This window comes from Ornithodoros turicata, chromosome 7, assembly GCF_037126465.1.
Source record: "Ornithodoros turicata isolate Travis chromosome 7, ASM3712646v1, whole genome shotgun sequence".
Taxonomy (NCBI): Eukaryota; Metazoa; Arthropoda; class Arachnida; order Ixodida; family Argasidae; genus Ornithodoros; species Ornithodoros turicata.
The window spans coordinates 50,294,509-50,310,757 of record NC_088207.1 but is presented as its reverse complement, the minus strand read 5'-3'; the positions used below and the strand labels follow the sequence as shown (position 1 = coordinate 50,310,757).

Here is a 16,249-nt window from a genome sequence, read left to right as displayed (position 1 = left end):
GACCTGAATAAACCACGTCAGCTTGGTCATGTTAGACATCAGCGTATCTTCGAGCTCTCTGTTAACACCATTAGGAAAGAAGTTATGTCAATCATGTGGGCTGCATAACACAATCTAACTGGTCGGAAACCTGAAAGTATGTGAGGACTTACCTATTACTGTTGTACTGAATGGGGTGTGAGCTCGGTTATTCTCGTGCATTGATGACCGACATATAGTAAGGTCTCGATGTAACCAAAGACTAACAACATTTATTTGCTCTTACCACGTAGGTATATTTACAATCACCAATATATAAATAATCTGTACAACTACAAAGCCTATTCGCGGGTAAAGTTATTGGCAATTAAAAGCTGTACGTCTAAAAACAAGATATACAGGGGAGGTGGGGGAACGCCTTCGTGGGCAACATTATTGCAAAGTAAATCGACCGAAGGCCCCTTAAGTGACTAGAACCACTATCCATTTTGTTCAGAAACAGAAACAGAAACCCTAACTGCCAGGAGACGACCCAAGGGCAGGACACTCTAGGTTACCACGTAATATAAAACATTGCTGAAGCACAACCATTTGAGTGCAGTGTAACAACACATCACTATGCTTATAAATACTATGCCTCAAAAATGGTTATATTGCTGAACGAAATAAATATATCACCTCACAAACAAACCAATGTTATACAACAACCTTGCCTGTACAAAAAAAAAAAAGGATCCAATGAAAACCATGCAGTGTGCACAGACCGCAATTTTTACAAGTACTTTGTTGTTCATGGTTAGAGTCTGAAGTTTTCTGGAAATCTTTTTTTTCTAAATTAGGGGGGGGGGTAAATGAACCTGTGCTCTAAAGTTATACGAATTCGGCTCGAAAAACTTCCAGTATCCTAAATATGGGCAGAAATAACGGGCTCAGTTACTCAAACTAACTGTACTGGTTTGGTACATACGGAAATGTAACTGCATTTGCTGCGAAACAAGTTAAGTGTCCATTCCTACAGATGTCTTAGTGAGGGCAATTTGCTAGGTAAAAATCGGGTTTCACTTTAAACAGGCAGCCTTCAATTCGTGGTGCAAATTTGGGGAAGAATCCCTAAAACTTCAGGCTCTATACTTGGTGCATAAACGGCAACAAAGCTTCGAGTACACATGATGGGCTTGCAATGAGAATCACAATATCAGACAGACCAGTGTAGATCATTTCTCTGGAGAATGGATTAAAAGAAAATATGTTATAAAGTGACATCCTATTGATTTGCTGCACACTACACCTATGATCATGTGTGTTCAAAATAACTGAAATGATAATTTGTTTGCAACGTGCCACATCCTGACCTCTTTTTCTCCGTGGAGACATGCAGTCCCCATCATGCCTGCAAAGGTCCCTGCTGGGGTATTCAGTTAATTTCTGTTGTTTGTTTATGATGCTTGATGTTGATGCCTCAACCTTGAGGCTGGTGTAAGTTACATACAACGTCACTGTTCGCTGTCACATAGTTCAACTCTTGTTTCTCGATGATATGATGGTAGCAATCACTGCGTTCTTGCACTTCATTATTTTGCATGTGCGCTGTGCTAACGGTGATTAAAAGGCAGAGGCAGCAGTGAAATTTTTGTCATGGCAGGAGTCATCATAAATGAACTCGAGTGCCCCCACACAAATGATTTCTCAACATTATAAGGCACACAGGTGTATATTTTGTTCTTTTCCCACAGCTCTGCTGGGAAGGGCAGCAAAATATAGATGCATAAGTGTAATCATAGATCCATCAATTACTAATTAATGAGACTAGTTATGCTCCAGGTTAAAGCACAGGGCAATAAGTAAAACCTGCTCCATCACTAAGTGACCAGCCTCAGGTTTACACCTATAAAAACATCCACGCTCTTCGGGGAGCACATTTAACGAACCGCTGCAGCAATATAAATATTGTTAATAAATATCCGATACATCGTAAAGCTGCTTCATGACTGATGTATTGCACATAATATTCACAGATGTGGTGCTCAGTTAGCATGTCTAGATATGTCATACAAGCGCCATTAGTACATGTAAAAGTTGTACTATAATATTACTGTTCTTTCACAAGCACCCTGCATTTTCAAGCACTGTGGTGCACACTACAAAGGACAGGACAATGGCACACATTTACATTAAAATCTCAACAGTACCCGGCAATAAATAACTGCAGATGATCTAACTAAAAACCATATCACAAACGTAACAAAGTCAAACAAGGATGGTGACTCCTTGAGTTTAGGTGGTAACAGTTCCATTTTGCTGTTTTGTTAGACTCGTAAAACACAAATTAAGATTCATAAGAGTGACTACAGGGAAGCACAGAGTGTACACGAGATGTAAGTGCGTTCTTTACCAGACTTCAGGGCAGAGCCGTAGCGAGGCAAGTTTGCGCCCAGGGCAGGGTAAATCTAAAGCCCCCCCACTGCTGTCAGAAGCCCCCTTATTATCAGCTGCCCCCCTCACCGGCCCTAGCAATGCGGGCAGCGTAGACGTCGGTTTTGCAGTCAAGTTAAACCTAAAATTCGTTAACAAACTCATTAATTAGAAATTTTTGGGTAAAAACGAGATATAGCAGAATGGGAGACAATTCTCTTTGAAAGCCATTCTAGTAGCATCTTTTAAAAATCCTGAAACGAGTGCACACCGTGAAATATCCATCGCTGAATCCCGCTAAGCATGTGAGCCGAAACCTAAACAGCGTGCCCCAGGAGCATACATATCACCTTTGCGGACAGAGGCTTCTCTGCGCAGGAAAGCAGTTAATCTGGCTAGTAGATCAGCAACTACTCCAATCCTCTTTATTGCTCCAAAGCACATAGCCCTCCGACGTGGAATGGGTGTTGCGCTTCCTGCACTTCCAGTCACTGTGGTTTCGGTTCATTTGCATATCAAAATTGAGCTATGGATATCATATTTCAATGCACGTGGGTGTTTCAGGATGTTTTTCAGGATGTTTTTAAACGTAGAATGGCTTTCTGCGAGGATTCTCTCCCATCCTGCTCGGAATTCCCTAAATAAAGAGTTCATTAATGAATTTTCGGTAATTAGTCATTTCGTAGTTAGATATTTTCTTAGAGAGGATGCCCGCATGGCCGTATAACTCAACTTGAAAAACGACATCTATGCCCCGATAGCATTTTTATAACACATTTCTAAAAGAGAAAAAAAAAAAAAAAAAAGAAGTCCGGTATATTTTTTATGTTGAGTCTTTGAGTTGATTTCAAATACGAAATAAAATAAATATAATTTGTTTCATCCGCAGTGGCACTTTAGGTTCTGGTGGGAAAGAGCAGCTACATTGCGACTACATCTTGCATATACGCCGTTACTGAGCCAGCAGCTATTCTTTAGGTCAATTTTTGTGTACTACCGGTTCACCATCCCACGAAAATAAGTGTTCAGATATTTTAAAAAAATTAAAAGTAGGGCATCCCTGTGACAGGACTGCCCGTTATTTTGTAATCCCAGTATAGGCATCTCGGCGCGTAATATATCCTCCTTATATACTCCTGAACCCTCCGGCACTCCTTAAATCTTCTTTGTGCACAAACAATACCATTCCGATAACAAGCTTAAAACTTCTCCAAAGAACAAAATTTGAGTATTCTACATCACTGCGATTCTGGCGATTCTTTGGGCTCTTCTGTCATCACATGACCACCAGGAAGTGTCTTTGGTGGAAGAAATCCCTTCCAGAGCTTGTGTACTTCCGCCGGCAAATGGTGATGCCAGCTCTTGAGGTAGTACCGCGTGTATTTCCGTAGCTGTCGAAACTTGCAGAACGTCGCATCACCGTCCGACACCTGTTTCGTTTTCACTAAAAACCCGTTTTGCTTAAAGGTATCCTCCAGTTTCTGCTTAATCAGCGACCTCTGGCTCGGCCTCCTCAATGACCTCTGGAAGTCCGGAGACGCTCGGCTGGGTCCGGCCTGGCACTGGCTACTGTCCTGCAGGGCGGCCAACAACGTTGAACTAGCAGCGCTTGACACCGGAGAACCTGAGTACAACGAGTGCATAGCAGAATGCTGCGTCTCTGTGCTCGAAGGAGGCACCTTGTAGAGGGCGTGTCCGAACGGCACCGCAGTACCCTGCGCGTACGGCGGCATCATCATGGCTGCGTGGTGAGGCACTGGATACGCAAAATGCGGAGAAGACTGCCGATTCAGCGGGGCCTCCAGCGCTTCCTGTAGCGGCGACTTCTCCTGGAACATTTTGGAGGACTGCTGAAACCTATGGGGCACCGGTAACGGGTGGGACGCGCTGGAGTCACTCTCACGAATAACAGACCCGAGTGGGGACAAGCTGGGACTCACAAATGCACCGGCGGAACCCGCTGTTGCCTTCCTGCTTGTTTTAAAAGAGAGGTCCAGCGGCTGTGGACACTCGTCGTCCTCCATCATGGACAGGTACTTATTGTATGGAATCACTCTCCGTGTTTGAACTGGCTTTCTGCGGTGCTTCTTCGAGAGCACCCTGTGGAAGGCTTCGGGGTCGTCCTTGATGCTCTCAGCTACGGAACTGTTCGTGGACGAAGGCGTAGCACAGCGCTCCCTGGCGTCACCGTTATCACAACCGTACGGCGTGGGGCTGCACACGAGTCCGGAGTCGCCGAAGAGCTCGTCTTGGATGCCGAGAAAGTCGCTCGTTTTCGGCAAGTGATCGCTGGGTCGGAGACTAGAAAACAGGCCGGGAAACGGCGCACTCTTCAGTGCGGCTTCGGTGGTCGGCTCTGGCTCTTCTTTGCTTTGTGTCACCAAAGGAGGAAGAGGGGGAGGCACTGGTGATTTAGTTTCTCTCGAGCTGGACGGTAGGTCGGAAGACAGCGACCACTGCGAGACCATGATCTGCTTGGTGCCGTGCTCTTCTTGCAGACGACACTCCGCGTGGACTTTCCAGACGTCGTCTTGGCAGCCATCGTCCTTTTCCGATGTGATGCTCTCCGATGGAATGAAGTTGTGGAACTTCAGGCAGCGGTTCGCGGACCGTCTTCCTCGTCCTCTGGATTCTCGTGCGGAGCCTCGCTGGCGGCCGAGGAAGTTCGGTTTCATTCCGCAGCTCCGGCCATGCGTCGGTGAGAACACACTGTACAAGGTTCCATTTGCAACGTGGAACAGCTTCTGGGAGTATGGGAAATCAGACACTGGCGGTCTGGAACAAAAAATAATGTGCATTGTCATGCCTGTACTTCAGCTCCTTTACGAGTTATTAATGCAAACAATAAGTTATCAATAAGAGCCGTATCGTACTCTCAAGGTACACAACATGCATAACTCTTGCACCTAAGAAGGTAAAGTCATCACATTTTGTTCTTACAACCAACTGAGGTAGTCTTCAATTACAATTTTCCAATTAATCCTCTCAATCAGTCTTCAATTACAATCTTGAATGAATGAATGAATAAATACAAGTAGTGACCTACGATCCAATGCTCTATGCATACTGTTATATGTAGAAAAAGGAAAATATTCACAAATTTTTACTGGCTTGGATTCAGTATGAGAGTATGAGACTTTCACGTTATCTACATGATCACATGATTTAGCTGAGTAGTGCTAATCAGGCGAGCCAAACTTAGTTCATTAGCGCATTAATTATTCGTTGTTGCAGATATAGAAGAGCAAGGTATTTAAAGAGCTGTGAAAACTTGAGAAGGTTTGTAGATGTGAAAACTGCGCTCCCTACAGGACAAGCTAGAAAACTGCAGAAAGAGTGGAGGACAAAAGCGTCTGCAGCGCCACCACGAATAACGCACGCTCCGCGCGAGGACGCACCAGGGGAGCGCGTAGATCTCGCCATTGGCTAAGCTGCTGACGTCACAACTAACGTCGCGATTACGAGTCGCAGGCAGAAGACAGAGAGTGAGCGGGGATTCCGTAAGAGCGTCATGGCCGTTGCATCGGTGGCACCCCTTTTGGATGGAAAAATCTCGTTATTGTACGCCACCTTAAAAGGGACCATAAAAATTCCCGGGAACCGCACTTTTTTTTTTTTTTATACGGTTCTTCCTGTCGAAAAACTCGTGCACGAAAAAAAAAAAAATCGCGCTCCAGACCTCTTCTCCACCTTCCTTGCACAAAAGAGCGTCGACCGCGTCGGCTGCGTCGGGCGAATCATGCGGTGACGACGAAGGTGACGTAGTCGCGCCTCACGGACAGGTTTCTCCGCACGACACCATCCCTACCACCGCACCCCGTGGTACGTCGCCTTCGGTACTTCGTTCTCTCGTGAAGAAACGGCTTGCTTGCCGACCTAAAACTTTGGTTGAGTGTTCAAGAACGAGTTCTTCTTGTAAAAAAAAAAGAAAGAAAAAAATCGTAGTCGCGTCAGTGACGTTAAGAGGCGTGAGAGATGTGGGGAATGTGCATCTCTCGACATAGCTGGTACGATTCACAGGGCGAGAGTGATTCAGACGAAGTGGACGTATTTTTGGTAGAGGGGTTTCCTTTAGTGGAGTCGAAGCTCAAGAGAAACTTCTCTTCCGGCTCATTTTCCTTACCGCCTCAAAGACGCCGCACGTATAAATAGCTGGAAGAGATAGTGTGGACTCTCTGTTTATTCCCCTTCGAATGATACCCTATTTTGGTGCAAACACTTCATCACGGGCATAAAGTGCCGACCGTCTACAACAACTATCGATCTACTATACAAGACGCACGGTGGCGTGCTGTCCTGGACGGATCGGACATTGCCGATAAGGAATGATTAAAGAAAAAAAAGTTTTAAAGGCTATCTGTATGATTCCGAAAGATATGGGAAAATATAGTGTGGTAAACCTGGATTGTCCACTGGTTCCACGCCAGTTGAACACCAGTTTCCTTTGGGAAAGTAACAATCCCTTGACTGACTTCACGAAGAAGCGCTAACTATACTTATTCTTCTGCGAAGCTTGCTAAACAAAAATTTGTTGCGCTTGCATCGTGCTGTAGCAACCAAATGATGAACCTTAGAAAATGGGGTTAGCTTCATAATACAGTTCAATATAAGACGACGGGAACTACTATTATGAGGGCTTCCCAGTCGTACTGTAAGACAACTTTGTCCTTGTCGCGTTTCGACACACGATTCTGGCACGTCATTATGGACGGATCCAGAAGGACATCAACTCCAGGCACAACGCCAGCATACGCGTCAGCTGGGCTGACAGAGCAATTTTCTCCATGCACCCTTTTGTGCACGAACTGCGCTTTAGATTCCGACAAGAGCATACAAGAAAAGACCCCGAGCACCTGTTCGGGAACGTGGCACAGACATCGAGAACGGTAAACTTCGGAGTGCGAAACTTGCGAAACCTTCTAAAAGGTCGTAATGGGTGATGACATAATCTTTGTGTCATGGTGCACTCAGTTCTTTTAAAGGCGAACCAGGAATACCTGGAGATTGCGAAACGGCAGAGACCCAAGTCACATATCACGCCAAAAAACCTCATGGAAGATAACGATGAGAGCCACTGAAAAGGTTAGCCAGCAGTAGGACTCGAACTCACATCATCAGGATTATGGAAAAGTCACGAGACCCGCTGAGTAAAGGAATTAAGATACTCGAAAAAAAAGGGGAGGAATAAAAAAGGGAACATCACTCCAGGAATGTATAAGCAATCCAAGTGTATATATACCGAACTCCTGCGTGTACATCGAATATTGGAAAATTCGAAGTCACAGCATAGCGAAATTCACATGTAGTGCAGACGGACCCGCCACTCGCACGTTGCTTACCGTGCAAAATCGCGCGCGCGGGCAAACACGCGAGCTCACAAGTGCGCTTAAAATCGAAGAACATCTGGGGACCACAAAGAAAATTAGCCCATAAAGAAACAGTCACACACACACCGCGTTTCCCAACGAACGTATCCGATTTCGCCCCAAAAATAACACCTTAACGCGGACGAAACGCGCATCGTCTTCGCGCATCGACAAAAAGAGAAGAAAAAAAAGTACAGCGTACGAACTTACAGGTGAGCCGTCGCAGCATCCTGAACAAGCAAACAAACAGCACGATTTCAACACCTCCGGAAAACGGCGACGACGACGACGCAACCACACACTTTTCCCATGACGATCACCAACGGGGGAAAAACGACGCAACCACTTCGCGCGGGAGCACCTGAGCCCGGCGCTGCGTTGCCGTAGTACCAAACGCCGAAAATGCCAACTCCGGACAAATATAGCCCTCCACCTCTTTTGCTTCTGGGACAGGACGCAAACATGGGGCACAGTTTCACCGTGCAAGGCGCATTCTTTCACCATACATGTCAGTCCTGGGCACCTATTTATAGAGGCCTTCCCCTCAAGAGCGTCTCTGGGCTCCGGGCTTGCCCTCGCAATGAACAAATGTGATGCGCCTTGCATTCGTTTCCTGTTTAGGCTAATTTTGGAAGGCGGGCCTTCCCGAAATGAGGCGTACAGCGATTACGTGTTCACTGACGTGAGCCGTATGATGACCTATAAATGGCTTTGCAGAGGTGGGGTTGTAGAGAGGGCTCATCTCATATTTGGGCAAAATTTTGTTTCTAGTGCAGTGAAGCCTTCCATTATGGACACTCCCCTGCGGTGGACAGCTGGGTTCCCCCCCCCGCCCCCGGCAGGCTTTAATGCTCTTGCTTCAATACCTCTCGTATACGGACATCCCCCTTCGGCAGATAATCCTGGCCCAATAGGTGTCCGTGCTAGGGAGGTTTCACTGTACAAGGAGCGTAGGACCCTCTCAATGAGAAAAGAACCACCGTGGTACAGTGGTGGTAATAGCGAGCCTCTATTAGCCTCCCGTTACCAGGGGCGGATCAAGACGGTTCCGGGGCGGATCCAAACCCCTGGTTTGGGGGGGGAGGGGGTTCTTTGTCGGAGCACATAGTGGAGGAAGGGAGAGAGGGAAATCCAATGTATAAACTGACATCTTTTTGAGGGAGGGGGCGATCACCCCCCCCCCCCCCCCCCCCCGGGATCCGCCACTGGCCGTAATGAACCGTGTGCCACCCTTTTGTGTATACTCTGATAAGACACATGAACTCAACATACAATGAAACAGAAACACGCTTCAGCGGGCTCCCGTCCACAATCGCTTTCTGCGGACGCTCTCAATGTGAAATCTCCCAAGCGGTTGTCTACAACAGAGTCGCATTGTCTTCTGTGGCAGGCACGAGGGGGGGGGGGGGGGGGGGTCAACCTTCCCCAGAAATTGTACATTTAGTAGTGCATTTGTGAGAGGGAAAACAACGGTGAAATCCTTCTCCGGCATGTAAAGTTAAGATATAAGACCCCACCCAAAATACTCAACTAGCTACGTTACTGCATGACATACACAACCAAAATGTAATAATATACTTTGAGGATACTTTGCATTTTGTTCTTCACAAATAAAGACACTCAAGTCCACGGAGCAGCCGATACTATCTGGAATCCTTCAAGATGCTTCCGCAAAAGCTTGTAGCAATCGCACACTATGCCTGCACAATAGTGTACACTGTCAGTACACTGCACTGTAGTGTACTGTAAGCCGTCGCTGCTAACGCTACGAGTGTGTTACGTGCTGTCCCTGCTGCATATTTGTTCCTCCAGAAATAAGCAAGCAATGCATTAACTAGCAAGTGCGTACCAAAAATGTTCACTCTGCAGAAAGCGCTATACCTACGCTCTCCTCTGTGTACACAAGAAGTCCGCACTCATCCGTCGTGAAGCAGTACAGCCTGAGTCATACTTCTGTGCAACACGGAAGTTGTGGCCTATGAGACTATTAGGGCCGACCCGCTTTATATCTTGTCACGCGGTATTTGCATCAGAGTCCACAGTTTGAATGTTGCACTGGCTGAACTGAATGCATTGCATGCAAGTTTGATCGAGGCTGTATAACGAAACCTACAGAACACAAACCTGTTGTTCGAGGAAGTTGTTTCAGAGTCACTGTTTTTCAAGGACTCCAAGACTGTCATGTTGTTATCTGGTTGTGAACCTCTGGTATTGGGTCTCAACATCTACGTCCTTCAATGCTGATGTCATTTGTTGTTTACCTTTTATGGGAGAGTGCCTACGTGGAAAAGAAAACATACAAAAACGTTGCACGTAAATAAACAGAGCGTTTGCACACAAATGCACTGTAACGTCAAATCGAAAATGTGCACTGCAAATGTGGACAACGCTGAGCACAGCTTGTTCAAACTCAATACTTGGAAATGATATTCAGCGCACAAAAATAATGGATCAGCAAAGAGTGACGCATAACATCATAACTGATATCCTTAGCTAACGCAACACACCAAGAAGCTTTAAAGCTGAAGAAACGATTCGGTGCATCTCAGGTGACAATGGCAAAAGTTGTTGAAGTGATAAAATTTACAGCAAATAATGCACATAACACCTACCGACGCAGTGTCTAAATCCATTGCTGCTGTCACAGAAGTAAACATTCGCACACGTACAGCGACGGCAGCCAACGCGCACTCACGTAACCACAACACAGGGACGCTCTTGCAAGTTCTCGACAACTCCGTTTGCCAGCCACCCATTCTCAAGAGCAAAGATTTGTGTTTACAAAATGCACGCGCCACTGTTCACGGCTCAGCACATATTAGGCAGACTGAAATGGAGACTTTCGTTTCCATCCAAATTTGGTGTTCGCACCAAGCTACCAACCCGTTCATTGACACCTTCGCACATAATAAAGCTTTCGGAGTGGCATCCTACGCAGCGAAGACGTGGACGCGCGATGTGAATATCCGTCGTGTATTATCGGAACTTTTCTGAATCAAGTTGAACCAGTTGAACGCGCCTTGAGTCGGATTCAATGCTTGACGCCGACGCCGTTGCTAAGGCGCCATCACAACGGAAACACGCAACACAAAATGATGTGTCATTCAAGTACAGAACAGAAAAGGTGCATAAAGGCGATTTTATCTGTGACAAATCCTAAATTAAAACAATATGAAACAGAAAACAAATGGGGAGCAATTATGTAGTCTACCATATAACTGTTATTAGCAGCATTCAAACTTCGTAGCAGAGTGGCGCAGTGGAAGCGTGCTGGGCCCATAACCCAGAGGTCCGTGGATCGAAACCACGCTCTGCTAAGTTTTTTTTTTTTCCCTCTCTTCTCGTCGATATATGCATTTTTTCACCTGTGCTTTTCTTTTTTTTGCTGCAAACGATACGGAAGCGGTGAGCGAATCATGTGTAACCGATTTCACAAATCACAAACCTTGAAGTGGAAAACAAATTTGCCAACGAACATCATTAGCTGAGAGGTCATCGTTGCAGAAGAGCACGGCACATCCTTGGGGGATCTCAGTTGTCTCGCGACGTAAACACCCAATTATTATTACATCCTTGGGGTTGACTTTGAGCTTAAGTTTGAACGCTCCTTGAGTACGTGTAATGGAGTCTACCTCCGTAGAACCGCATATAGCAGGCGAACAAATTCGCATTTCTATTAAAAGGAGGCTACTGCTGCAGACCGTGCAATTTTTGCCATTACCTTAAACAACGTCACGACTAACGCTCTGGGGGAATGTGCGACTGGGCCGACTTCTAAGGGAATTGTGCCGAAGTGTCTGCCAGCGTCTGATGAAAACCCAGGAAAAAACCCAGACAGCACGGTCGGCACGAGGATTCCAACCCGAGTACCTCGTAGTCTCGACGTGACATGGTCGACTAACCACTGATCCACGCGAGCTGGTGCATGTAGTTACTGGTAGTGGTCTGGTGCTAATGACAGAGAAATGTAGTTACTCATACGGATATATTGATTCTAAATAGTTCCGTTTTAGCCGTGGCCAATAGACTATCTTAAAAAGATGCGCGCGCCACCAAGCGCGCGTCGCAAAGCAGCATGGGAACTTTGAGCGACACTGCTCTGTCGTCTGCTTCGGTCCTTCGGTTATGATTTACTACGGCTGACGCTGCTACTGCGCACATCGGGAATGTTGTTGTTCTTCATGTATACCTCCGCCTTTGGCCGTCTCGTAATGCTTCACGGCGCTGTAAGTTCCCATGAGCCCTTGCGTGACACAGGTGGCGCTTTCTTTTCTAAAAGGTCTATTGGCCCTTCATGGATCACGGTTACTCTGCGCGTGTGAGGAAGAAAGCGATGATGATCGACGGTTGTTGCGCGGACAGCAGGCCGATCTCCCTTGTGACTAATGGCCATTCTCCGTGGGACGAAGAAGAAGAACGTAAACTCAGTGCGCATGCCCCTGTGATCCGTTGCACCGATACGCGTGTTACGTCACGACTAGCCCTGGCCAATCGAGTGGCTAACGGCTATTGCTCTGGCCTGAGCTGGAGGGAGAAGAAGAAGAAGTGCAGAGTGCAGTGCAGTGCAGTTTCTCCATAAGAAGAAGAAGAAGCTCACAAGCATGAATCGGAACATCTCAGTTCCAATCTGAAACGTGGCATCCCAAAGCCGCCGCCGGGTAGCGCAGCCATGTCCCGTCAACTCCAAGGACCCTTGGTCATATTTGTCTTTATTACAATGTTCCTGGTCATCACTACCGCTTTGAGTCCGGTCCTAATGAGCTTACTTGCCATGGTGGGCAGCATCATCGTATCGTTGGCGGTGGGACTAACGTACTATCGACTGTCAAAGGCTTACCTCAGCACCAACCTTCCAGTGGACAGAAAGGCGGTCTTCATAACCGGTACGTGCGAAGTCATGCAACGTCCTGTACTAAGTTTGCAGGACTAAATATCGTGTCCACAGAGCCATACCGAACTGTGTACCGAATATAGCCATACATATACCGGGTGTTTCGGTTAAATCCCCGGGCTAAATAATTCGCGAACGGGTGCACCAATCAACGAACAAGCTACGCACCGTGTGAATGAGTAGGAGGCGCTCATTATTTGAATAAAATTGAAATGAGTTTGGTAAAAAAACATAACTTAAACAGTGCGCTGTCAGCATTAAAATGGGTACTACCCCTTTTGGGACCTTCAGTGCAAACCTTTTAGAGAAACATCTGCCACCGAAGCGGGTCATTTGTTGCTGCAATTAATTGGTTTCGGTTTACATGTTTTGTCGCGGCTGGTCCCGGGAATTTAGCTGAAACACCCGGTATATATATAACCATACCGACTATGCTATTGTAACCCACGTGTCATTCATACACATTTTCCATGCAATGAACATTGCATTCTCCAGAATTATTCCCCACGTGACGAGGAAGTGTCGAAATATTTATTGCAGGTGACGGTAGGTATGACGTGATATTGCACGCACTCTGCCACCCGTCTCCGTACCACAGATGCTGGCAGCCTTTGAATGTGGGGCGGGGAGCGGAGACAGGGAAAGTGTACGTGCGGCTGCAGATAGGAGACAAACTCCCGCAGTGACGTGGGGTAGTCTCGGAGAGTCCGAAACAATGAAGTTTATTGAACTGTACTGGGTCTTTGAGCGAGGATGATTTATAATACGAAGCAGAACTACTATATATTTTTATTAGTCCGTAGTTGCACTCAAAATATCATAACAGAAGAAGGCCTATGGGAGTGCCTGTCACAAGCAAAAAGTTCTAACATTGTTTTTGGCAGGATGTGATGCCGGCCTGGGATATTGCATCGCGGAGTCGTTGCTTGCAAAGGGCTTCGACGTGTTCGCAGGATGTCTCAACGTCAGATCTGAGGGTGCCATAACGCTGGCGGATAAGGACGCAAACGTTGTTCATGTCGATTATCTTAAACTGGACACTGTAGTGAAGGGCTACAGCAAAGTTAAGAACATTCTAGGTGGGAAGGGTAAGTCACCGTTCTTCTGCAACGCATTTACGGCTTGTGATAGCCTTATTGTCATAGTTTCGCCTCAGGGAACCCTAGAGCCAAGTGCGGCCCAAGGGACACTCTCTTAGAGCGTCAGTCACGCAACGGTCTCTGTTGTACAATCCAATTGTCTCCTCTTGTGCTCGGCGACACTCGACGACAATATCGCCGTAGTTCACTCTGTTTGGAGCCCACTGGGGACGCTCAAAGGGGCTGGTGACTGTGGTCCAGTGCGCCCTTGAGTGTAGGGAACGGCAAGGGAAGGCGCTGCGGTAGAGTGCGCTTCGAAAATCAAAGGGAGGACACTCGAAGCACACTAGGCTTTAGGAGGCCTTAGGGACCCCCGAGGGTGGAACGAGAACTCGGCCGAAAGAGAGGGTCCTTTGAAGCGGACTAGGCTCTGAGGATCACTGAGGGTGGAACGAGAATATGGCGGTTAGTTTATAGTGACGACGTCTTAGCGTGGCTGCAGCATAATGACATGATTTTGTTATCGTGCCAGTGACCTTCCGATGTCACTATTGTCTTGCAGAGCTGTGGGGCATCGTTGCAAATGCTGGAGTGACTACGTACGGCGAGGTTGAGTGGCTGATGCCCATGGAACTGCGTTGGTTGGTGGACGTCAACGTTGCCGGCACAATTAGCTTCATCAAAGAAGGAATTTCTGAGGTCAAGAAGAGCCGCGGAAGAATAGTTATCCTTACGGGACTTCATGGTTAGGAATCTACAGACGCTCGGTATTCTTGCTCTGCCCTGAGGGTTCCCCCAGGCTTCGAGGGGGTCCCCTTAGTAGCCTTTGCAAATGCATTGGGGGACACGCTCGCTGCACGTGCAGGAAGCGCTGCCAAGGCCATTGAAAGGGACCAGGGATCCCTCAGGGCTGATCGAGAATACGAACTGTCAAAGTAATTCCTTAGATGCTATAACAGATGTTTGACTGCAGGCAGGTTGGTCATACCGGGCATGGTCGTGCCTTCTGCTACAGCTGCTACGCTGTCGCAGTTTGCGGACGGACTACGACGAGAGCTCTTAAAGTTTGAAGTTCAAGTTTGTACGATAGAACCAGCTTTCTACAGGTAGGAAATAATCAAATGATAACAATATAGCGCTGCAGTGTTTTCATACGTTATAAATATACAGCTCTTCATATTATCCTATAAAAATGGCATCAAGTGTTGCAAAACAACAAAATGCCTCACGAAACAGAAATAACAGTAGTCGAGAAAACAAGAACGCACCTTTCTTAACCGATCACGGCGTCGGAGTCAAAAGCAATGTCATGGAAAGCCACAGACAAAGGACAGACGAGGTATTCTGTCCAAGAGTGCTCCCATTCTGCTTATATTAATATCCTTCATAGTTCTTGCGACATATGGCAGTCTTTGCACAATCAACAGGCATGGCGATCCGCATCAATCATTAGTTTCAATCCTGCAGGACACGTATCATGGACCACAACAACATCAGCGCAGCTCTCACGGCAGTCATCGACAGGTTATCCAGCGTCGTCAAAGAAGAATACGGCGGTGCCTACTTGAATACCTACCACTTTCTATACCCGAAGAGGCTGAAGCGATTTGCGCGTGCCAATATAAGCGAAGTGGCTGCTGCCGTCGAAAGATCTCTCTTGAACAGAGAGACGAACCATAGGTACCAGTGTTGTAGCATGCGCCAGTTTCTGACCTGGTTAATGCTGGAGTCGGCGCCGCAACAACTGCGCGACTTCTTTCTCGTCAAACAGTTCCTGCCGAGCGTGAGTGTCACGGGTAACATCACAGTTAGGCGCACGGCACTGAAGCGTGTATCGGTATGCAGCGCTGAGACGCCACCTGAACTCGGCCGTATCCTAAGACCCGTAAGCCTGTATAGTACGCCACCGATTCTGCAGCCGGGCAAGGTATTGTGACCTGCCATGGGGGAATTGTGCAGCCACGATGGCGTCCCGGAGTTTTGTTTTGTCCTTGGCAGCGGTGACTTAGCGTGCGAGAAGAAGACGAAACTATATAATATGGACTGATGGTGCAAAGGGATGAAATTACAATAAAATAATATGAAACGGAAAAATTCTCTTTTATTGGGCCCACACTATAAATAGGGAGTGACTTTTTCGAGATTCGGGGGGGGGGGGGTAGAAAATTGGCGCTATTTTTAAATCTAATTCGGGGATAAATCTGGCGATAACTGTGCCTTCGGGTGTTATCGGGTGTTTTTGTTTCTCCTCTTCTCTAAAGTCCTTTCCTGATCTCTCTCTCTCTTTCTTCTTTTTTGCGGGGATCGTGGTCTATACAGTCAAACTCCTTCACAACGAAACTCAGGGGACAGCAAAAAAAAATTCGCACTAGTGATATTTTCGTTAAAAAGACTTTGACTGTACCAGCGGTAATCCCCGACGACATACACATGGGTGGATTGTTGGGAACGTAAGTGACCCCTCCTTACAAGTGTTACACGTGGCGACCTTTGTGGGTGAAATCGGGTTTAACCGGAATTGG

The 16,249-nt window shown here is 46.9% G+C and overlaps 2 protein-coding genes and 1 non-coding gene across 4 annotated transcripts; 2 read left to right on the top strand and 1 right to left on the bottom strand.

The window, feature by feature from the left end:
• Nucleotides 1-231: 231 nt before the first annotated feature.
• Nucleotides 232-10,781, bottom strand: LOC135401444 (uncharacterized). Of its 2 annotated transcripts, XM_064633858.1 has the most exons (3): nucleotides 10,370-10,781; nucleotides 9,882-10,035; nucleotides 232-5,166 (listed from the first exon to the last, which is right to left on the bottom strand). In XM_064633858.1, the coding sequence occupies exons 2-3, from the start codon at nucleotides 9,980-9,982 to the stop codon at nucleotides 3,630-3,632; spliced, it is 1,638 nt and encodes a 545-aa protein (XP_064489928.1). In that variant the 5' UTR covers nucleotides 9,983-10,035; nucleotides 10,370-10,781; the 3' UTR covers nucleotides 232-3,629. The 2 variants fall into 2 exon arrangements, with proteins under 2 accessions (XP_064489928.1, XP_064489929.1); XM_064633859.1 differs by lacking the exons at nucleotides 9,882-10,035; nucleotides 10,370-10,781 and adding an exon at nucleotides 7,968-8,269.
• Nucleotides 10,782-11,002: 221 nt separating this feature from the next.
• On the top strand, nucleotides 11,003-11,074 carry Trnam-cau (transfer RNA methionine (anticodon CAU)). The gene has a single exon. It is a non-coding gene; the product is annotated as a tRNA-Met (tRNA).
• Nucleotides 11,075-12,326: 1,252 nt separating this feature from the next.
• LOC135400025 (short-chain dehydrogenase/reductase family 9C member 7-like) lies at nucleotides 12,327-15,815 on the top strand. The gene is made up of 5 exons (XM_064631767.1): nucleotides 12,327-12,640; nucleotides 13,533-13,736; nucleotides 14,290-14,472; nucleotides 14,701-14,833; nucleotides 15,195-15,815. The coding sequence occupies exons 1-5, from the start codon at nucleotides 12,427-12,429 to the stop codon at nucleotides 15,661-15,663; spliced, it is 1,203 nt and encodes a 400-aa protein (XP_064487837.1). The 5' UTR covers nucleotides 12,327-12,426; the 3' UTR covers nucleotides 15,664-15,815.
• Nucleotides 15,816-16,249: the final 434 nt, after the last annotated feature.